This window comes from Solea solea, chromosome 7 (assembly GCF_958295425.1).
Source record: "Solea solea chromosome 7, fSolSol10.1, whole genome shotgun sequence".
Lineage (NCBI taxonomy): Eukaryota > Metazoa > Chordata > Actinopteri > Pleuronectiformes > Soleidae > Solea > Solea solea.
In genome coordinates, this window is record NC_081140.1 from 6,952,791 (window position 1) to 6,975,985 (window position 23,195).

The following is a 23,195-nucleotide window of genomic DNA, read 5'->3' on the forward strand; positions in this document are numbered from 1 at the left end:
TTCTAAATAAACAGCTTCCTGATTCATTCATTTATTATCTACCGCTTTATCCTCTTAAGGGTCGTGGGGAATCTGGAGTTAATCCGAGCGGACATAGGATAAAAGGCAGGCTACAACCTGAACAGGTTGTCAAAGCATGCACAGGGCTAATTAACCATAGAAATCAAATGTGTGGTCAATTTACAGTCAATTAATCCTAATCCCCAATCTGAATGTTTTTGGACAGCATGGAGGAAGCCAGAGTGTCCACAGAGAGCCTGCAAACTGAGGTGTAGGTATCAATTTCAGCTTGTTTGTCTGACTTGTTGATCTCCTTGCTGTGTGGCTCCAGCTTCTGTCTTAAGGACACTTTCAAACACACAGTGTCTGATTTTGTCCATTAGTGCACCAACAAGGTGCATGCTAAAGCACGCTGTAGAGCAGAAAAAAGTGTGACGAGTCTGGTCTGGACCCAAGAGCAGGCAGACGAGGAGGCGTAGCAGTTTTAAAAATGTATTAACAAATGAAGAACAATGGAATAGTGCAGCAGGATGGCGAAGACACTGCACCGTCACCACTGAGAAGACTGTAACCATCTGACGACGAGTGACTGCAGACCCAGAGCATAAGAAGGCTGTGCTGTGACGAGGAGATTGAGAGCAGGTGTGCTCCCGACGCAGGTGAGGGGATTGCATGCAGGAGGGAAAGGAGGAAGTGCAGGAGTAGACGTTGGTGGAGACAAGGAGGAGCATGGCATTGTGGCCTCTAAAGCAAAATACAAATGAAAAAAATTGATTGTTTTTAAAGGAGTGCTTTTCTAGTGGAATGTTTAAGATATAATAAGATGCCCTTGCAACTTTGTTTCCAATTTGTGCCCTTCCAGTCTAAAAGGGTTTTTCCCCAGGGCCGAGAAGCCTTTGGCCTCAGGTCACACTTAGGACACGCCTGCCTTAAGCGCAATAGTGGCACCTGCCCCTTTTTTCGCCCCTGCAAATGTGTGTGCACGCCACTGTCATAGCGTAATTGCAGTGGCAGAATCAAACAATGCAGAGCTATATTTCACACTCACTTTGAGATTCAGACTCAAATCTGATCTTAAAATGAATCTAAGATAAATTACTATGTTTAAAAAAAGAATATTAATTTTTAGTTTTGTTAAGCTTACATGGGGTATATGCCTTCACAGTTTATGAATTTGAACAGTGAAACTCTATTCAAGGTCTCTGTGGCCCTATCAATGAAGAGATAGTTTTGACCAATCAGAAGCGACTTGAGGCGTCTGCTCCGCCCCCCCGGAACCCCCATTTTCCTGTGAGAGCCAATGGGATCGATCCTGACAACACGCGTTTTTACGGCTCAGCTCTGCTGACAGACAGACAGACGTCACCTGTCATTTACTCACAATCACAGAGAAACAATGTCTCTCCGTGTGTTAGAAATCATCTTCTTCTTATACTTCGCCTCACACATTCCCATCACGTTATTTATCGACTTGCAGGCGCTGCTGCCGGAACATGTGTATCCTCAGCCGGTGAGTGACACTTCTGCTGCGGACGCTTGTGAGGGGAATTTGTGAAGTGTCTTCTTCTTAAATGTGGTGTTCGCACTTGTTGTCCTCCCTCTCTCCTGCAGCTCAGAGATCTGCTGAGGTGGTATGCTGAGGACTTCAGGGATCCCATGGTGCTGGATCCTCCGCACTGGTTCAAGTCCTTCATCTTATGCGAGGCTCTGGTTCAGATGCCTTTCTTTCCCATTGCAGCCTATGCTTTCCTTAAAGGTCAGTCAGCCACATCACACAACAGTTCACATGCGAATGACCACTTTAAAAAACGTATTTGTTTTATCAATCTGGGTTAGAGTTGACCAAAGTCCCGCCCTACTTCAACGACGTGGCTCGTGTGCACGCACGCGTGTGTGTGTGTGTGTGTGAGAGAGAGAGAGCAGGATCTGTTATCACACTCATTTTACTACTACTAATAATAATGATATTAAAAGAAACTAGTAAAATCCAAAACATATACAATGTAACAAAGTTCCAAGCTCAGTGCAACACACAATAGTGTTCTTTTGTGACTCATTTGCTTTAAATCCATGGTTCTCAAACTGTGGTATGTGATCCACCAGGGGTACGTGAGCTTCCTCTGGTGGAAAAACAGTAGAAATACTATTCTGCTGTAAATACCAGGGTATGAAGTTTGACCAGGGGCCTATTGCTCAAAAGTAGAATTAAGATATCCAGGATATCTGAGAAAGTAAGTCTTATCCTATGCTACTAAATTCATCCTGGCTTAGTCCGTTGCACGGACGGCAAACCAGGATGAGAAGGCACGGCCTGGTCAAGCCAGGTGGTAACTTATCCTGGTAAGTGTGCGTTCACGTGTCCTTGAAGTATTATTGAGATACATGGATACATTGGGTTTCATGTAAAAAAAAAAAAGCAGAGGTATCCTACAAATAAAACTTAGAATCAATCCACTGACATCATTACATTTGCAATTTAAATACTGTAGTTACCGCCTGCAGTTCACTTTGCAGTGTAAAATCTCCTTCATGTTTCCTGGAAGACGTTTGATGTGGATCTGTGTTCAGTCACGTGACCAATCACACGGCAGAAAACACAACATGAGTTTTCCTACTGTGACTGCAAGAGAGCGTGATTATCTGTGAAATTATTGATTATTATTCTTTTAATTTTCTTTTGATTCATTTTCTTTTTACATAAACTTAACAGTTTATGGCCAGTAGGAGGTGCTACAGGGTGTTCTGTATACAGTTACTGGAGAGACGTCACCTGCATTAAAACCAGCTGAATGAAAGATAAAGTTTCATGTATTGATATGCAGTGAAATCACAAATGCATGATCACTGACTTTATCACAGTTCTGATAACTGTAAAAAAGAAAATGCCGCAAATATAATAGTAACGTAGTCCCTGTCAGATCATCTGCGATGATTAAGTTTGGATACAATCACAGGATAATTAATCAACAATGTCATGCAAACACAGATGACTGAATGAGTATTTTTGTATAATTTTAATTGATATTTTTTGAGTAGTATAATTGCAGCCTCAGCTGTTTTTAATCATCAACAGCAACAACTGCATATATGTATATATTTATACAAAATATATCACGATAAAAACGTTTTAATCAAATACCAACATCAGTCTTCATGCAATCATTTAAGACTAATCAGAATCAAAATAACATTGAGCCACATTTAATCAATGTAATATTTTAATGCAGGTTAATACAAAACTCCAAATCGATCATGAATGTTTAAAACACGTTTATTTCTGACCAGATTAACAGTTGACGGATTGAGCAGCAGGATTAACATATCCTGTTGTTCTGCAAAGAATAAATCGCCACGGTAACGTATGCGCCATTGCTTCCGTGCAACCGACTTGAGGCTAAGTTCAGACAGGATAAGCAACATAGCCCGGCTTGATCCCTTATTCTAGTTTCAGGCCCCAGAGTTTGTAGAAAATGAAACAAATAACAAAAAAATACAAAAACATTTAATAAATGTTTATGTCACTTTATCCCTTGCTCCAACTTAATCTAATTTCACTATACCAGTGTGTGAAGTATATGTGAGGAAGAGGAGGATGACGAGAGAGAACATGAAAACATGAAAAGTCTGTATAGCTGACTTTGCTCGGTCTATTTACACCACTGTATTTTAACGTTGGTGATAATGTTGTTACTTCCAGATATCGATATTTTCTCAGGTGGTACTTGGTACAAAAATTTGAGAACCACTGCTGTTGAAGACTCGAGTCAATCTCTCTGCATCTGAAACTCTGCCAGTATTGACACACAGACTCTCTTTGACCCTGTTCTGACCTGCAGCAGCAAGAAGGCGATGGTTCTGATCCCGGTTCAACCAAGGGCCTTTTTATAGGTGTAAATTTGAGAGTGAATGGTTGTTGGCCCTGTGATGGACTGCTGGGTGTACTCTGCCTTTTGTCAGAGTCCCACTTGGAGTCCTTCATTGTTCATGTATGTGTTAATTTGAGTTTTGATTAAAATTGTTGTTGGACTGCAAAAGGATTTGAGGATTTAAACATCTTTTAATCATTAACCCACTGATCTGTGCCATGATAAATTGCTGTGGGAATAATACACAACTCCTTATATGGACATGTGTGTTTATAGGTCACATGTTCAGGCTTTTTTCTTGTGTGTTGTTGAGTTCAAACTTATGATTCATTTTATATCGCATTTAAGTAGTGATATGAAGTAGTGATAATTGCAGAAGTCACAAATAGACCATTTTTTCTTTCAGTTTCAAGGGAACGTTGAACTGTGACGTATTTCCAAATTTCGCAAATTCAATCTGATATTAAACATATTGAATAGTTTTTGTTCAGGTGTGTTTATATCGAATATATACAATTCATCAGATTGTCTAGGTTGTGCTTAAAAAAAGGATTTAAGACACTCTGTATTGCACATTCTTATAGACTCTATGTTTTAATAGTAATAGAAAAAAGCAGCCTAAATGCTCTTTGTTATGTTTCCTGTCAGGTGGCTGTAAGTGGATCAGGACTCCTGCCATCGTGTATTCCACACATGTGGCCACTACACTGGTCCCAATCCTGGCCCACATCCTTTTCTACGATTTCCCAATGAAGCCCTACCCTGGACCGCAGACGATGCACGAACGCTTGTGGTTGGTGTCCATTTACGCTCCGTACCTGCTGGTACCTGTGATGCTGCTCCTCACTATGCTGATGTCCTCCACATACAACTCCACCGCCAAGTCGGCTAAGTCCAAGAAGCACTGACACTGGAGCAGACTGCACCGGTCTCACGTCCTCTGAGTTTAGGAGATCATTTGAATGGATGTACCCTCTTTCACCCTATGTCAGCTGGGATTGGCACCAGCAGCCCTGTGACCCTCATGTGAAAGATAAAGTGTTTTTTATATATATATATATATATATATATATATATATATATATATATATATATATATATATATATATATATATATAGATTTTATTGATTTTTATCTAAATAGAACATAACCAACATACAATGTTCTCTGTATTCACAAAGATATCAAAACAGGAAGGAAAATAAACCACCATCCAAACCAAAATGACTTCAGGTAGCTCACTACTGTCCTTATCCAAAATAAATAAATAAATAAAGAAAGAAAGACATTTATAAAATTAAGAGAAAAATACATATACATGTGTATATATATATACACATACATACACACACATACATACATGCATGCATATACCCGCACATACAGATAAAAAAAAAAGTCCCACCGCCACCCCCAGCTGTCGCATCGTACACAAGACAATAACAGGGTGGATGAAGTTAATAAACATAAATAAGTAAATAAAATAAAACAGCCAAACCATAAAAAAATGTTTTATTTAAAAATACCTAAATAAATCAGATAAAACCACCAGTACAACAAAAGTATGTATACAAGTAGATAGTCAAATCAGAGTAAAGCAAAAGCAGAGATAAGGGCAATAACAAATATAACAACATAAATCATCCAGTGGAAGTATTCCAGTCTAAAGCATATCTCCCCTTATTTACAATGTCCCTTAGCGGCGGGGGTAAGTAGATCAGAAAGGCTGACCATGTTCCCTCAAATAAATGATCATCCCCTTTCATTCACGCAGTGAGTCTTTCTAAGGGTAAAACTTTATACGTTTCTTGGTACCATTGTGTGACAGTTGGAGGTTTGTCACTTATCCACATCTCCTAGCCAGAAACAAATGTTTGTCACAAAGTTTAAAATCTGTTCTGCTCAGAGATAATGTTTTTGAAGGCAAGCTCAATATGAATAGGCCAGAATCCTTTGTAACTTTGAGTGAGAACATTTGACTCAATTCCTGGGCTACGTCGCTCCAAACCTTGCAATCAAACGACATTCCCAAAAGCAGTGAATGTATGTCCCAACAGACAATTTACACTTGATGCAAAGGGGAGAGGTCTGATTATCCATCTTGTTAAGAATGAATGGTGTTATGTGGGATCTATGGAGTATCTTACATTGGGTTTCTCTCATTCGGTTGCAAATAAATGTGGTTTTGGTCGAGACATATTGTCATCTTCGATAAATTGCCCACCAAGTTCGCGTTCCCATTTCTGTATCAGTGGTAGACAGTTGTGAAAGTGTCTTGTATCTTCATGTGTTTTGATATTGGATATTGGTTTACGTCTTCATTCTGTACAAACACTGACCCACCTGCTTTAGTCCCCACTAAATGCTGAAGCACAAGTATTGACAGGAACTGGATAGAGACCATATTACTCAATTAAGCTTCTCTGACTAATTGGTCCCCTGAGAAATCCACATGACATGTTTTTACATTTAATGATCAGGCCCCATCATGTCTCAAAGAGCTGAAAGTATCCTGATAGATGACTTTGCTCTCTCTAAAGCTGTTTTCACTCATGAACATCCAACCTATTCATATTTGTGTCACATACACTCAATGTCATTTCTATTCTGGTAACTCCACAGGAGATGTCGTGTATCTTGTAAGTTACACAAGGTCCTTACTGAGCACATTCTTCCCTATAATACCTTAAAATGTAAACCTATTGTTGTGGATGAATGTCTTACCGTTTTCAGACATGAACTCCAAAGATGTCTGCAAATTTGTGCCCAAATTCAGGTCCTAGTGTGGGTTCAGGGAGCAGATACCCTCTCTAGAATTATAGTTCAACTTCTCTGCTTCTCTCCTTTAATTTGATGTCTTTAAAGTGCCTTGAGATGTGATGTGATTTGGTGCTTTAGGAAAGTAAATTGAACAGTGCCTTACTATTACTTCTTCTTTTCCTTTCAGCTGCTCCCTTCAGGGGTCGCCACAGCGAATCAACCTCCTCCATCTCACCTTGTTCTCTGTATCCCCCTCTCTCACACCAACTAACTTCATGTCGTCTTTCACTACATCCATAAACCTTCTCTTTGGTCTTCCTCTGGACCTCCTGCCTGGCAGTTCCAACCCCAGCATCCTTCTACCAATATACTCACTATCCCTCCTCTGTACATGACCAAACCATCTCATTCTGGCCTCTCTGACCTTATCTCTAAAACATCTAACATGTGCTGTTCCTCTGATTGACTCATTCCTGATCCTGTCCATCTTCGTCACTCCCAAAACCTCAACATCTTCATCCCTGCTACCTCCAGCTCTGCTTCCTGTCTTTTCCTCAGTGCCACTGTCTCTAGACCATACAGCATCGCTGGTCTCACCACTGTCTTGTATATATTTCCTTTCATTCAGGCTGATACTCTTTTATCACACATTACCCCTGACACTTTTCTCCACCCATTCCAACCAGCTTGAACACGTTTCTTCACCTCTTTTCCACAATCTCCACTGCTCTGGACTGTTGACCCTAAATACTGAAAATCCTCCACCTTCTTTATCTCCACTCCCTCTAGCCTCATGGTTCCACTTGGGTTCCTCTCATTCACACACATACATTCTGTCTTGCTGCCACTAACCTTCATTCCTCTCCTTTCTAGAGCATATCTCTACCTCTCAAGCTTTTCTTCCACCTGGTCTCTGCTCTCACCACAGATCACAATGTCATCTGCAAACATCATAGTCCATGGAGATTCCTGTATAACCTGTGCCTTACTATTACTACTGTGCAATAAACAAATCGACACTAACACATTATCATAAGAATGATGCATATCATCTGCTTCTAACAGACTCAATACAATCCTCATACAACACGTATAACTTGTTTCTTTATCTGTGCAGATGTGATCATCCCCACCTTTAAATTGCAAATTTCAATTTAAAAACAGTTCATTGTTCAACATGAGAGGGGTTTTTCTTGTTTCTCTGCCTGCTGCCTTTTGATGGGATGGAATAGTTATGTGAAACTTCGTCAAAAGACCTCCTATAGCGAGTTTCCTGTCAGAGCAGCGGACTCAGAAAAGGTTGTTTAACATGAGGAAGATACAAAGTAGACATTGTTTTCAATTTCATGTGATCTGATTATGATTATGTAATCTCAGAGAGAGAGAGAGAGAACAACACCATCTCCATAACCTAACCACAGTTCTAAACTTAGCCCGAAACTTAACCAGTTCCTCAGAGGAACGTCAGGTCCAGGGTTTGGTCTCCATGAGGACTACTGGTCCTGACAAGGCCAGTATTTATGCCAGAAAATGTCCTAAAGAGGAAACAGCACATGTTGCATCATATTATGTCAAACCTCAGAGAGAGACTTTAGAAATCATGCAACTTTCGGCTCAGTGGACTTGAACTCTTAAGTACAGAGTTCAAGCGCTGGGGAACATTAGTGCGTTGCTGTTATGTTTTCAGCCGCTAGAGGATGTCAGAACTAAATAAACACTGAGGCTACAGGGAGCACTTCGCTTCCCTGCCTGCATGTTTCACATATACAGTATACTGTGTCATTATTTAGCTGTAGCTTGAATATAATGCTGTACGCAATCTGTCTCAATCATGTATTTCATTATGTCTTCTTTTTTTTTTTAAATCAATTTTGTGAAATAAATCACCCACTCATTCCCTGTTTATGTGCTACACCAGTATTCTCCAAACCTTCTATATGGGGACCCACATTTTAAAGATGGCAAACAAATCACAATATAAACCGTGATTAAAGCAAATTTGTGAATATTGGAGTGACTGGTTTATAGCCATATCTGCAACACTTAATAATATTAATATCATTTTGAATTGGTAAATGAATCATTCCCAAGAGATGTTTGGCAAATTTATGTTAATGTTATTTAAAACATATGCACATCAATCTGAACTAAAATGAAAATTGAAATAACTCCATGCGACCTATGATAACTACTGTTTTCAAACAGAACAGTTCCTCTATGCAAACACGTCTCACATTGTTCATTCATTGTTAAATAAAGATCCAGGTTAGGTCAACAACTTTTCTTTTATAAGTCATAGATTTTTCTCCACTTTAACGAGACTGTAAATGACATGCTAAATGTGACATCTCATTGGTATCAAGACAAACAAAATGGTCACAGAGCAAAAGGAGATCCATACCAGAGAGGACTTTGATGAGGACTTTTTGTCATATAGTTTACCTTATTTCTGCCATAGTAGTTGATTTCCACAACCTGAGTAGCAGCTGTAATTATAATTACCCAGGCCACAATAACTGCAATACTGCTATTGAAAATTAAATTGATGTTCAACTGTGTACATCATGGCCAAAACGGGTATCACAATAAATATGTTCAAATCAGTCAACATGAATAATTATGATGATAGATGTCACATGATTAAAGACTTATTTTTGCTTTTGATTGAAGATTAAAGAAACCTGTAAAATTGTGTTTTTTAGACGTTCACACAACAACAAATATGAACACGTACGTATGGCAGCTGGGGTAAAATATCCAGTGATTACAAGTGTTTGTGCAATGGGTAAATGTCGATATATATTGTACTTATGTTACATTACGATTAAAGGATTTTTTAATTATTCCTGCGGCTCCTTCTCAAGCACTCAGCGGACTAACCCTTGCAGCGGAAGGAGACATCTACAGTAGGCTTCCGCGGAAGGATTAGCGTATATAAAGCAGGAAGCAGTTGGTGGTGGGTCACTGTATTGTTCACGTCAAAGGCAGCGTCGTGTCCGCTGCCACCGCTGTCGCTGTGTCCCTGATGTCATAGCGCTTTAAGTCTAATAAGTCCACTGTGTATTAGCAGGTTAACGTACAGCAGCGTAACGTGGAGCAAATATGAAGTAAAGACGACAGCTCCTCCCAGGCTGACGACTGCTGTCATTTCAGAAGTTACTGGACAAACAACCGAATCTTCTTCTTCTTTTATGCTCACATTAAAAGACTGACTGAGGAGACGTCAGTGTTGTTTTTTTTTCCTTTTCCAAGAGGACAAAGACGCGTCATGTGGACTCGTACGTGTTGTCGAGGAAGACATAAATAAGGACTAACTCCCTCAGCAGCTGTGTGTTGACATTCGTGGGGCATCCTTAGATACATGCTAACATAGGCTGTTAGCAGCCCGTTAATGTCCGTTTAGTTTTATATGTTGCTACTACTTGTGTAATTAATATAGACGCGGGTTGAATAATTCCGTGTTATCAGGCAAAACAAGGACATTTATTGTGTTATTGTGAGGATGTTAGCAGAGGCTTACTATGAGCAATGACGTTAGGTGTAGCCAGTGGATGGTTATGTCACTGTCAGGCTAGCTCGCTCTCTGCTGCTGCTGCTGCTGCTTCAATGTTCGCATGGTCATGTCCTACAGGCTCGGCATCATGTAGACTGTCCCCGAGAACTCGTTAGTAGACACAGTTAGTAATGCAAAGCTGGACTGCATCCACCCAACTAGGTCGAGGACAAGTGCTACAGTTCAGGCCAGCGTCGTCGCTAGCCATGCTCAGAGCCGTCTGCTCTGCACAATAACACAAACATCCTAACTCACTCAGGGGGCTCGTGAATGCACCATGTCCTGACTGCATCTCTTATTTATGTAAAAAGGCTCATCAGAGCAGCCCGACATGAAATAACTGGAAGCATCTTCAGGTACCGAGTGGATCTTTTGCTCCAGTGACTGTTTTCTGAAGAGCAGAGCAACATTCAAGGCTATTCCACCAGGAGCCAGCACAAGCTGGACCATCGGCCCCTTACGATGGAGACGGTGGGAGATTTTGAGTACAGCAGGAAAGACCTGGTTGGTCATGGAGCGTTTGCTGTGGTGTTTAAAGGAAGACACAGAAAGGTAAACAAACAGCTTGTCAGGAATGTTTTCTTACCCCTCCTTTCCCTGTCTTGCATGGAATCAATACCATAATTTTAGGTCTAGACCACTTATCGGCTTATCTTGTTGGTGCAGTCACTGGAGTGACATTTGAGTATATACCCGGTTTTATGAAGCCATCGTGATGCTAAAGCTCTCAATGTTATTTTATTTTCACTATTCCTCCTCACGTATAGATGTGTATGAATGAGTGCACACCCATGTATGTATGGTGTTGCTCAGCAAATCCTGTACTATCTGGTTCAATGACACCAAATCTTTTAATTGAATTTAAAAGGGGCAGGTGTGGGCAGCGTCAATTGAAAATCTGGGTCAGCCAGTGCCAGTGCACAATGCAGTCCTGCAGCATTGTATGTGTGGGCTGTCACCATGTTTGGTGGTGATAATATTAACAGAAACCAAACATGTACACGCAGGCTGATGTAATGTTGCAGGACTGTGTACAAACTGGGGTATCGGTGTCATGTCAGCTGCTTGATGTTGGCTGATTTAGTGTATGTTGTCTGGTTCATTCATGAAATAGATGAGTCAGGCAGCACTGAATGTCTTGCTGACGTACTGAGGGAGGATGAGGGAGATGTGTTTTTCCTCAGCTTTTTTAAGGACATACACTCCTTATGTAAGAGCTGCATAAGCTGTATTCATACTGAAGCACTCAAACCTATGGCTCTGTGAGTTTAAGGCTCTGAAATTGAAGTCCATTTGAACCGAGTGTGGTTTTCACAGTGTACAAGAACACTTGGTTTGTGTGTGTGTGTGTGTGTGTGTGTGTGTGAGAGAGAGAGAGGGACAGAGATGCACGACATGACATCATGTTGCCCCCTTTGCTGCTAGTATGAAACAGATGGTGCTCATTTTTGTCAATGAATGCCAATATTAGAGCATCCCCTCACTTCCTGAAATACTGCAGAGTCTATGTTTATAGCTGGAAGACATGACCAAAATAAGTTACTACAATTTAAACAAAAAAGAAAAAATCTGGTGATATTGGTAATCTTGGCAACAAATGTGACATTGATGATCACCATGACAACTGTCAGATAATTAAATATGGTTTGTGATGGTTAAAACCAGTTGTGGTTTTATTTCACACTTCAAGCAATTAAATGTGTTATATCTCAGTGTGTGTGTGTGTGTGTGTGTGTGTGTAATCCATAAATATAACATTCATTTATTGGACATTTGTTATGTTGTTATTGAATCACATCTCACCAAACCATTTTAACTGGCTTTCAAAGCCTTGAAACTTAACTGAAAACAATCACTCCTGACGACATGGACACAGCTTCACTTGTGTTCAAGAGAATGTCACAATAATAGAGTCACACTGTCACTGTCCATCCATCTTATTAGTCACATGCAAAAACCGTTCATATTAAAATGGATGAGGAATATGATGTGACCAACATATTTACTATTTAATTCCCATCATCCTATCCTGTGCATGCTGTTCAGCATATTTCCACCTTGACCGAATGGGAAGGTTAGAGCCACCTGACCAACAGACGATTATATTACAAATAGGCAGTGTTGATATGCACTCTTGTTACACTGTAATATCACATTATTATACTGTGTAGCCTCATGTGACTTGAGGCAGGGCATTCAGCCCATAGCATCATTGTTTCTGTTTTTGTTAAATATGTAAATTCCCAATAGTACAACGGTAAAATTAACATTTACATTATTTTGTCTAAATCCATTTTCACAGATTTTTGCACCCACGTTGACCCTATGCAAAAACATTTAGAACTGGACAGCTTTCACAGAGACATGCTGCAGTGACACAGTGCATGCAAACATTTTTCCAAGTGTGCATGTGTCTGAATGTTTTTCAAGCATTTAAAAGGACGTGCACTAAAGCCACAACTATTACAACAATGATCATAAATCTCATAAAAAGTGTATTTTTTTGTTTTCTTTTTTTCTTTCCACACAAAATGAGAAAGGATAGCAAAATGACATCACACATCATCAAATAACAAAACATTACAAGTCACACATATGTAATGGGATGATGTATGTTGCACATACAAAAATGTCACTTTGTCATATTGTCAAATTGTCAAAGAACCATCTTTAGCATCTTCCCCTGTTTGTTACAGCTGCGTCTGGCTGCAGTGTCACCTGAGGCTAATCCCTTTTGTTGCTCACGCCACTATAATTGGCTATGATTTCTAAATGAGCTCATCTCTTTGTCTGGAAAATGTAGGCATACCTCCGTCTTTGAAGTATGACTCTGATCTGAAAGTATCAGCCCACCCTGCACTTCTTAACTTCCATCATTCCTGGGTACATCACCAAGGCATTGTGCACTGCCCACACCTCTCACCCTCCAGCAGTACATGAAGGACCAGCAGCAGGGTCACTTATTCCTTTCTTTTTTGTCCTCTAAGTATAGCCTTTGCAGTTTAGTCACACTTGGCTGAACGGGCATCACTTTGCTGGGGGAAGAACGATGTGCCAGCCTCTTGGCAGTGTTCACTAAGAATTTGACTCCTCATAATAACCTAGATTTGCGTGGAAAGCATGTCACTTATTGCAAAGAATTTCTTCTCTTGGTTTATCTAAAATACACACAAACAGTATTGCAAAGAATTTCTTCTCTTGGTTTATCTAAAATACACACAAACAGTATGGCAGTCAGCTGAGTTTTTGTTGGTTCCTTAGCTGTGTGTTTGCGTGTGCAGCACACGTCCTGAGCGCCCTTCAGCTCACATGATCTCCGTAAGTTGTCCTCTTCCCGAGCTGATCTGGAAATAGCAGCCCATGGAGAAAATAGTTCTAACTTAACTTGTAGTTCTAGTTCTGCGTTGGTCACTGTTCTTGTTGACCTAAAGTGACCTTACTTGCTTTCAATGACTGACCCCCCCCCCCCATCCTTGTTATCTTTTGCACAGACATGCCGATGATGTTGTATACACAACAATATAGCAATAGAGGTTGATTTAAGGTACTAACAGGCACACATGTATGTTTTGTTTGGTGTAAAATTATTTTATTAAAAGTTAATAACCCCTCTGTATGGCTATGTAGCATAATTACAATGTCAATATGTATGAGCTTCCATTTATCTTATTTGTTATGTCAGACAAATGTATATAAACTCTCATATGTAAGTTGTTTTAGGAAGTGGCACAACGATGCTTGGTGGTGGACGACATCATTAAATGTTAAAGGCTGCCTCGTCTTAAAAGCCAATAAAATGACAGAGATAACAGTCTTCTCTTTTATCGTTCCCTTAATGGGTTGGTCCATTATGCAAAAGAGTCATCAAAGATGAGGAGGACAGACTAAAATCATGATATGATACGGTGGCTACATTAGCTACAGATGTGGGTTAATCTTAACGGTTTCAACTAGACCTGAAACAATAAGTAAGGAAGGATATTTGTCAGCAAATATCTTGAGGGAGATGCTGCCGATTTAGATATTTTAGTGTTCTGTGGGCTGAAAAGTAAGACGAGCATTTGTTAAAAATACTATACTCAACTGCAAGTAATGCAGTAAAAACAATAACTAACAAAAAGGGCTGGGGTACCCCTGAGCAAGGTACCCAACCCCCAATGCTCCCCGGGCGCTACTCAGTGTGGCAGCCCACTGCGCCTAATTCTACGATGGGTCAAATGCAGAGGAATACTTTCCCTAAGGGGATTAATAAAATAAAATAAAAAATAAAAAATTGGCTGAGAGAAGACTCTGAACGCAACAATGAACATAAAGTGACTGACTTTTACCTGAGACATGCCATGGCAAATATGATAAAATGTGATTTAAAAACTGGAATTATATTTGGTGATTTCTTTACTGTGGCCCACAACAAATGAGTATATTGAGCACTTATGAATAAACAGTTTGATTGTGGAATGTAACCCAGTATCTCTTTATCTTCTCATATATTGTCTTAATTGAGTAATTATTCACGATGAGCCTTTCTGCTCTCCCACGTTCAACAGTATAAATATACTGCTGAAGCTTTGCACTGGCAGTGAGCTGCTGTCAGATGAACCTATGTACTTTGTTTGTAATATTATTATTAATATTTCCTGTTCTTTTTGCTCTCTGCCCTACAGAAGACTGACTGGGAGGTGGCCATTAAGTGCATTAATAAGAAGAACCTGTCCAAGTCCCAGATCCTTCTTGGCAAGGAAATCAAAATCCTGAAGGTGAGTATCACACTAAATAAGCCTTTCACTTATCTGCTCTATGTGCTCTTAGAGTAATTTGATGTTGATCTACTGTGAGAGGAGTCTTTATTTCCCTGATAGGTCTGTCAGTTCAACTGAGTCTATTTGCTGCTTTAGTCTGTTCAGTGTCCGTGTTAATGCGTCTTGTTTTTTCTGCTCTGTTTTTTTTACGCAGGAGCTACAGCATGAAAACATTGTGGCACTTTACGATGTACAGGTAGGTTTGTTTTTACTTTTTTTCTGAATTACATTCAGTGAGTGCAGTCATGGATTATACATTCAAAGATCTCCTTATTCAGGTAATCATCCAATCAGCCAATCATGTAGCAGCAGTGAAATGTATAAAGCCTAGTAGGACTGTATGCTCTTGCTGATGTCAAACATAAGAAAGAAAAGATGTCATTTCACCTGGCATGATTATAGGTTTCAGACAGACCAGCTAGATTTGAAGTACTGGACAAAATCACTTGATCAGACAGGAAAAAAAAGTGTAAAATCAATTCCTTACACCCTGAGTATCTCAAAAACGCTTTACTAAGCACAGGCTGTAACAAAAAGTGAAGTGGCTGCTGTTGCATGTGACCAGAACGTGAGTGAGGGCTGCACATGTCTGCTACACTGCAGTGACCATGTCAGCTGTGTGGACTTATTTTTAGAGACAAAAGGAAATAAGCAAAAGGGCCAAGTGCCATTTTGTTTTGGAAAAAAGAAGCAGCAACATTTTAACATGAGTCATATTCCTGGGCTGTTTATTTCTTTCTTTTTGGGAGCAGAGCATTTGTGACTCAGTTGGAGCTTTGTGTTTTTTAAGTGGCCAGCTATGGTTAGGTCAATGCATCAGTACCACTGTGTTATTAACAGCTTTGTAAGGAATAAAGAGACTTGGACTGATCTTGGTATTGGTGGATTGAGGTTGTGATAATGGTGTCAATATTAAACACGGAAAAAGTGGAATCAAGCATCACTTGGCTCAATTTTTCCTGAAACTGCTGATCTCTTGACATTTTCTCACACAAGATAAGAGACTCGACCCAGAGTGGAGCCAAAAACAAACAAACTAACAAAAACCTTTCAGTGTGCAGCTGCCCTTTAGACAGTTTATCTACAGTACAACAGCAGAACACTGTGTCACATTTCAATGTCACTGTGCATCTTTGCTGACCATGTTTATCCCTTTATAGCCCCAATTTGCCCTCTGATGGTTATGTCTCTCTGCTCTGGTGTGCTGCATGTCACAGAGTGAAAGTCTCAAACTGGTTTCCTGGAGTTCAGTGAACTTCACATGTGAATCCAGTAGAACAGCTTTGTTGGCAGCATGAATGCACTGCTAATAAATCTGCAGTAATGATGTGTTGCTGTCATGTCAACTGGAAAGAGTCTCACAGGAAAGTTTTGTCTTGTTGAGTCAATGACTCAAACAACTGAGGCTAAGGAGAGGAACTCCCCAGCTTAATTATGCCTTTCTTAAAGCTGCAGTAGGCAGGTGATGTGTTAAAATACTTATCACAGCTGTCTGTCCTGAGCTCCTCTCATCAGATGAACATGGATGGAAACACTTGTTTCACACGTGTCGGTTGACCTGAGAAAATCACTCCATCTCTAAAACTCTCTGCCAACATTGATACCCAGTGCTGCCCCAGATAAGGCAGTGCTTTCTGTTTATCCACCAAAGGGACCGGTGTGTACAGAGTGTACCATTTCTAACCAATCAACACTGAGTACTCTAGTTTATACAGTACAAACAGTAAGATTTACGTATGTGGTCATTTGGTGAATCACTCGCCCTACTTTGTTATAACTGCTCAGCCAATCTGTTATCATGTGGTGTATGCTCACAACAGGTTACACACCCGTCTAAACCCTTTTTCCATGACTCTGCATGGAGCTGACTGTGAAACTGCAACAACAAGCTTTTCTAAGAAAAGGCTTTAGGAGACTTTTAGTCAAACTGTGAAGCCTGTTGTATGTAGTAAGTATGATGTATGACAGAGTAGTGACAGAGTAGTGGATGACAGGGCATTGTGCTGAATCTGAAAGGCCACTCTGTCTGCTGTCCATCTGAGGGACCTATATTCACATGTTACATGAGCACATGTGAACAAGAAATCCTTTGTGTCTGACTGGGAGCTGGCCATTGAACAGATTCCCATTAAAATGTGTTTTGAAAATTAATAATAAAGGCAGAGTATTATCCCCTCAAAACTTATGGTGCTTCTCCGTTATACAGTTCTAGCTCTACTCAGCTTGACTCTACTCGGTTTGGTATCTGGCATGACGTTTCTCATTGCTGTGATGTTGTTTTGTCACGAGAAAAGCAGTTCTTCTCGGTGTGCTGAATCATTGGAATCAGTTAATTTAAAAGATTAGTTCTGTACTTCCTGTCTGACTGGAGTGCAGACTCCATCTGACACAGTCACTGAACTAAAATGCAGCGGAAAGGGTTGTGATGAGGCTCATAATTGGCAGATTTCGGCAGGGAGATTTTAGAAATGTCCTTGCTTAATGTTGGAGAGGAACTCATGTTTCCAGGATTTTTAACTATCTACAGTTTGATTCTGTCGCAGACGTCGCACTCATGACTCTTCCAGTGACGACAATCAGTGGCCGGCAGTCTGTTCACGTCACATGTTAGTATCAGTTAAGCTTGCTTCGCCGGAACAGCAGGTACCAGGTACCATCCCTAATGGAAAAGCAAGAAAAACAAGTAGAATTGAGCTGAGTCGTGCTAGAACTGTATTGTGGAAAAGCACTATTACCACGGGTCCTGGTGTTGTTGTGTTGTACTGTGTTACACAAACATGGATAACTTGCTGCTGGTAAATAGTGGAGATTTATGTCGTGGTTGTATACATGTAACAATTGGTCCTGTTTAAAAGTCTTGTAGTGAACAGGGGCTCTTTGAATAGCTGTTGCCAACAGGGAAATATTGGATTTTCATTGATTTGATAATGTTTCTCACTGTGTGAACATACACTAAAATGGATCTAAAAGTAGCTATTGTCTTCAAACTATTGTTGCCAGTAGTCTTATGGAGTTTTTGTTATTTTGAATTCCAAAAGGAGAAATGGACAGCAATGATGATGAAACACTTCCCACATTGTAGTGGTACTTAACTGTATTTGCGTCAGCCTCCCACAGGGACACTCCTGAGTCCTGACTGAACCATCCGTCCTACCACTTGTCTCTCCACTTGTCCACTCATGATTTCATCCATCCTCCAGCCCTGCTCATGTGAGAGGGACGTCCAGTCATTTAATGGTGGAACAGGTTGCCTTGACAGCCAAATAGAAATGTATGTTTATATGAAAAATGGTCATTTGTATTCATTTATGTATTTACTAAGTACATTAATAAACTAGACATTGACAATCTATGAACTTAGAGATGATATGAAAAAGTGAGAAGTGGAGCATGTAGCTATGACTGAATTTGCAGCATTGCTTGAGAAGATTTAGAATGCACACAGTCATTATGTAAGTTTTCTGGGTCGCTGAACCAAACCAGTGCTGTGAAGACAAGTAGAGCCTTGCTGGTTGAAGTAGAAATGCTCTGTCAAATGTAATAACGCTCAGAGGTTTATAATCTGTAGGTCTAGGTCTGGATTGTATGTAGATTTGAATGTGTACCATTGTCTTCTTTTATGTTAGATATAAGGGACTGGTTGACTTAGCAGCTGCTTCATGTTGCATTGAGACCAAAAAGCAGTGACTGGACATTCCCTTTATGTTGCAGTGATCTTCTATCAAGCATTAATGTTTAACCATTGCTTTAATGCAAAAATAAAAATACAGTAGTGGCCATTTAGAATCCATTTATACTATATGTATTTATTAATTATTGGTGTTTATTATGTACAATTACTTGCCCAAAGTTTGATGAAATTTAGAGGGGACACATTGCCAGAAAAAGGAATGTAGAAATCAATTGTGGACTTTGCCACTGTCATGGCTTCTCATGGAAAAACCTAGTATTGACAGACACTGAGACATTGCTGCTGTGTCTGTTATGATGCATTCTCAGTCCATTAAAACCCACTTTGTTAGTTGTGTGGTTTCAGTTCAGCCCATCCATTCTCTGTTTCCGGTTTTTATGTACATTTACTGAGCTGCTTCTGCTCAGCTTTAGCCACTGAGTCTTGTCTCATTTCTTACGATTCACCTTTTTCTTCCCTCCCTTGCAGTATTGATTTGTCTGTTGGTAGCCACTCTAATGGTGTGCATTTCCTCTTGTGGCATCTATCAATAGACTCTAGTGTATTGCATCCCTTTGCTTACCAAGACCAACTAATGTCTGCCACTTTTCTTTCCCCTTGTTTCCATTGTTCCCATTCACCATTTATGCCATATGTTCAGTTTTTTTTGTTGCCCTTTATCAACCTTTCTTCTTTCACCACCCATTGACTTCTTTCCATCCTCATCAGCCCACGTGCTGTGTGACTGGGTTTGCCCACAGGAAATGTAATCTGAGCTGGTTGGTGCAACTGCACACTGTTTAGTCACATCTAGCTTCTATTTTTATTCAGAAAAATCAGATTAACTTGCATGACATAGACTTTCAAAGTCTTATTTGAAGACCTTTCTTCTATAGACTGTCTGAAATGCATTTCCAACACATGACACAAAACAAAAATCGATATTCGTGGATTTGATTAAAGTGAGAACTGTTAAAATGTGAGGAAGCTCATGGTTAAAGAAGTGGAATGACTGAAAGCTGAAATTTGGACTCGGCTTTATCAGAACTTATCACATTGCACCTGTGAATTACCTTTGCTAACACAGTTACCTATATAAAAGTCTGACGATAATAAGGACCTCTCTGACCTGAGCAGACCTGATTTGAAAAAACCTGAGTCAGTGCAAACTCATGAAGAGGGATGATGATGATGATGTTGAGAGTTTTTGACCTTTTGATAAGCATGATACCTCTGTCAGTTGATCTTTCCACATCCAGATTCAACTGTTACATAAACTATTACAACTCCCATGCAAACATCCATGGTTCCCACAGGATGATTCTCAACCAAGGCAGCACTTTGAAATTTGATATTAACATTTCCTTTATGGTACAAGTTGCATTCAAACCTAATGGCATAATTATATCCACTAAATTTTAACTTAATGAAGTATTGCCATTTTAAGCACTAGGCAACCTTTTTACTTTTTGTAAACTTTGTATAACTTAATGACAGAGACTTTACCTGACCAAACTAGTGCAAAAATAATGCTGAATTGTGGTCAAGTCATCAGTCATCTGTTTTTGCGACAGTGACAACACGTCAAACAAAAGTTACACATTGTTGTTTTAAGTCATATCATGCAGATATGGTGCTGCAATGCTCAGCGTTTCTGGATTTCTGGAGGTCTGGTTAATGGTATTGTCCTGAACCTAAAACCCTTTTCTTCTGTGAGGTCACTGAAGCTTACAGCTGACTGTGTGCTTGTTCACACTGCTGCGTGGCACTGCGTTCACTCAGCGGCACTGATGGTGTGTACACTGAATAAGCAATGAATGGAAGTGCTTATGGCCCTTTGTATGTTTGGCATAATGTGTGACACACCAACACACGACCTCAGCACTTCTTGTGTCTTTTGGTTCATGCACAAGAGGAAACAACCGCAGTTCTCTCTCAGGACGTCTGACCTCTGGACATTTTCACTAGATGTCAGATCTATGAATTCCGTGTTGTTGAAAATTGTTAATGACATAGAATAATATCTGTCCTGTCAAAGAGACATGAACAAAAATAAATGTCGTATACCCATTCCCATTTATCATCTAGACTGTGTTGGCACACCGTCAGCTTGTATTTGTCCCGCCACACTTTGATAATGTACCTAAAATATTTTAGATTCCTCATAATAACACTGAAGCTTGTTCTCTCTCTCTCTTTCTGTTGCCTTACTACTTGCCATATTAAATACTAGGTTGTAGCATTTAAATGAAAATGAAAAGCAACCTCCAGCTTCGGGCCTGCCAGTCAGAATAGATGTGCAGTATTGAAAAATATACTGCAAAACTGTTGGGCTCAGCTGAGACTGCTTTTTTGTTCCTGGCACTGATATTACTACAGACTACTAAAACGGGGAAATTTGGAAATGCTGACAATGACGCAGTTACCCGCATTTGCTTTCTGACTGGCTCTCAACAGTCATGACACGACTATCATTTGAGAACAAAAAGCGCGGCTAACCCGGACTTTTCAGATTCAGGTTTACCTCACCATCATGTTTTCCGTTAGTTTCTGAAAGTACATTGGAAAGGAGAGTAGAGAATCTGCTTCTTGTTTCCACTGGCACGACCATGTCTAGAATATGTGAATTCTGAATTGACATATGGATGCAGTTACCTTTGATATGTTGCTGACATGCTTAATTTGGACCCAGGAAGTTTTCATTTTTGAACACCTTTTGGAGCAAAACGTGGTCGTACAGATGTAGCCTTTAAGCACATGACTGATCAGTTCCAACTCCTCCTTCATGTATGCGGTAGATGAGGTGTCTTGTGTCAGAGCTATATGACTCGCTCTCAGTCATGCTGCACATTACAGGCTCACCACGTGCGTTTCATCAGTCAGTAGGGATTTATACTTACATCTTGGAAAAAAAAAAGCACTTTTAAATGATCATGAGTCACTTTCTATGTGCTAGTGTTTTATCTATTCAAATAACATTGGTAATATTCAGTTTTGTTGTTGCTTTGTTCCTAAACCTGAATCTGGGCTTGATATGTTTGGTATTCATGAAGATTGCTTACTTTCTCTGATGGTGACATAACAGGAACATAAAGAAATGGGTGGAGATTAAACGGAGGAAGGGGGTAGGTGGAGTTTGCTCCTTATGAACATTGTGTTCTTGCCCAGAGAGGGGCCCCAGGCCTACTGTGTGTTTTTTGTGTGACTCCTAATTACACAAGGTATTGAAGCAGGAGTGACATGACCACGGCTTAAAGGGGAAAAAAAGTGGGCTGTTCTTGTTCTTGGACACTTTCACAGAGTTGTTTTGGAGCTCATTGACTTTTCCTAGAAAACCTGCATTGTGCACTTCCCTGGCCTCCGTCCACATTCCTTTGCATAGCTTTGCTTTTTCCAGGTATTCATCTGACTGAGACGGAACCTGAGAGTTTTAGTTACTGCTCAGTGAAGCACAGACACCCACTCAAACTCTTTTACACCAAAATGAGTGTGTAGATATCCTCAGTGCAGTTAAAGCCTGTAAAAAAAAAAAAAAAGCAACTAACTTCAGGAAAGTTATTTAAATGGGCCTGGTGTGTCCAAAAAGGTTTTGGTTTGCAAACATGTCTTCAAAGCTTTTTTCAGGCCACAAACTATGTTTGCGGCACAATCCAGCAGTTGGTCTGCATGGCTGGTGCATATATGCACTCATGATCCCATTAATGATAAAATGACAGTCCATGTCAATCTGTTTTTCCACACTTGGGTAGCTGTGTTTCTTTCACAGGACGGTTTGATTTTGGACAGTATTGTAGGCGTTACTTGGCTGCGACATCAAATGCAACACAGCAGACAACAATGGAGGACATCCAGCAGCCTGTTCTTTCCTGCTCAGTTTGTGGCTGTTTGTCTCAACAAGATGTCAAGCTTTGTATGAGAATAGAGTGATATTTACACCAGTCGCAAGGGACTGATGTTTTTCTGACGCCCAATCAGCTGAAAGTCTGTAGCGTACCATTTTACTGTGATACCTCAAGCGAAGGGTGCCCAAGAATTGAACAGATAAGGCTTTTTATTTTGGTACTATTCCTAATGGAAACGAAAGTAATACATAGATTGTATGCAGATGTCAGTACCTACTGTCAGGGACATGTGTTGATTACGACATTCATTTCAGGCAGAACATAGCCTATATATTGGCCTTTAGGCACATCCTCAGGGAGATTGTCTTTCCGCGAGCAAGAACAGGTGTTAGCGGAGATAGAGGCTCCACTTTTGTTGTCATTTATTAAAATACCACTATACAGCATTCTGTGGCTGAAATGTCAGATATGAACATGTCCACATGATCATGTGTCTTTGCTATGGGGCACACATAGGTGTGGCATGAATGTGGCCATATCAGCATATCTGAAAAATAACAGTTTGTCAACTTATAACTTAAAAAACATCCTCTCTTCCTCATTACCCAACGTTAACTTCCACTGGATAATCAACCAGCAGTCCTGGCCTTTTGCCCTGGGAACGTAATAAAAGTTAACTTATGACCGTCACTGACGTACTCATC

The 23,195-nt window shown here is 40.1% G+C and overlaps 2 protein-coding genes across 2 annotated transcripts in view; both read left to right on the plus strand.

Moving 5' to 3' along the window:
- The first annotated feature begins 1,344 nt into the window (after positions 1-1,344).
- Positions 1,345-4,935, plus strand: tmem97 (transmembrane protein 97). Its single transcript, XM_058634973.1, has 3 exons — positions 1,345-1,510; positions 1,612-1,756; positions 4,515-4,935. The coding sequence occupies exons 1-3, from the start codon at positions 1,397-1,399 to the stop codon at positions 4,772-4,774; spliced, it is 519 nt and encodes a 172-aa protein (XP_058490956.1). The 5' UTR covers positions 1,345-1,396; the 3' UTR covers positions 4,775-4,935.
- Positions 4,936-9,589: 4,654 nt separating this feature from the next.
- The window catches only part of ulk2 (unc-51 like autophagy activating kinase 2), a 36,500-nt gene continuing 22,894 nt past the window's right edge, over positions 9,590-23,195 (plus strand). Inside the window, exons 1-3 of the mRNA XM_058633579.1 lie at positions 9,590-10,732; positions 14,845-14,937; positions 15,134-15,175. Coding sequence (XP_058489562.1) covers positions 10,643-10,732; positions 14,845-14,937; positions 15,134-15,175 — 225 coding nt within the window. The 5' untranslated portion in view covers positions 9,590-10,642. The remainder of the gene's footprint in view (positions 10,733-14,844; positions 14,938-15,133; positions 15,176-23,195) is intronic.

Bases quoted from the DNA above. Each gene is read 5' to 3' on its own strand.
- tmem97 (XM_058634973.1), top strand. From the start codon at position 1,397: ATGTCTCTCCGTGTGTTAGAAATCATCTTCTTCTTATACTTCGCCTCA. The intron at 1,511-1,611 runs GTGAGTGACACT...TCTCTCCTGCAG, and splicing joins AACATGTGTATCCTCAGCCG to CTCAGAGATCTGCTGAGGTG. The intron at 1,757-4,514 runs GTCAGTCAGCCA...GTTTCCTGTCAG, and splicing joins AGCCTATGCTTTCCTTAAAG to GTGGCTGTAAGTGGATCAGG.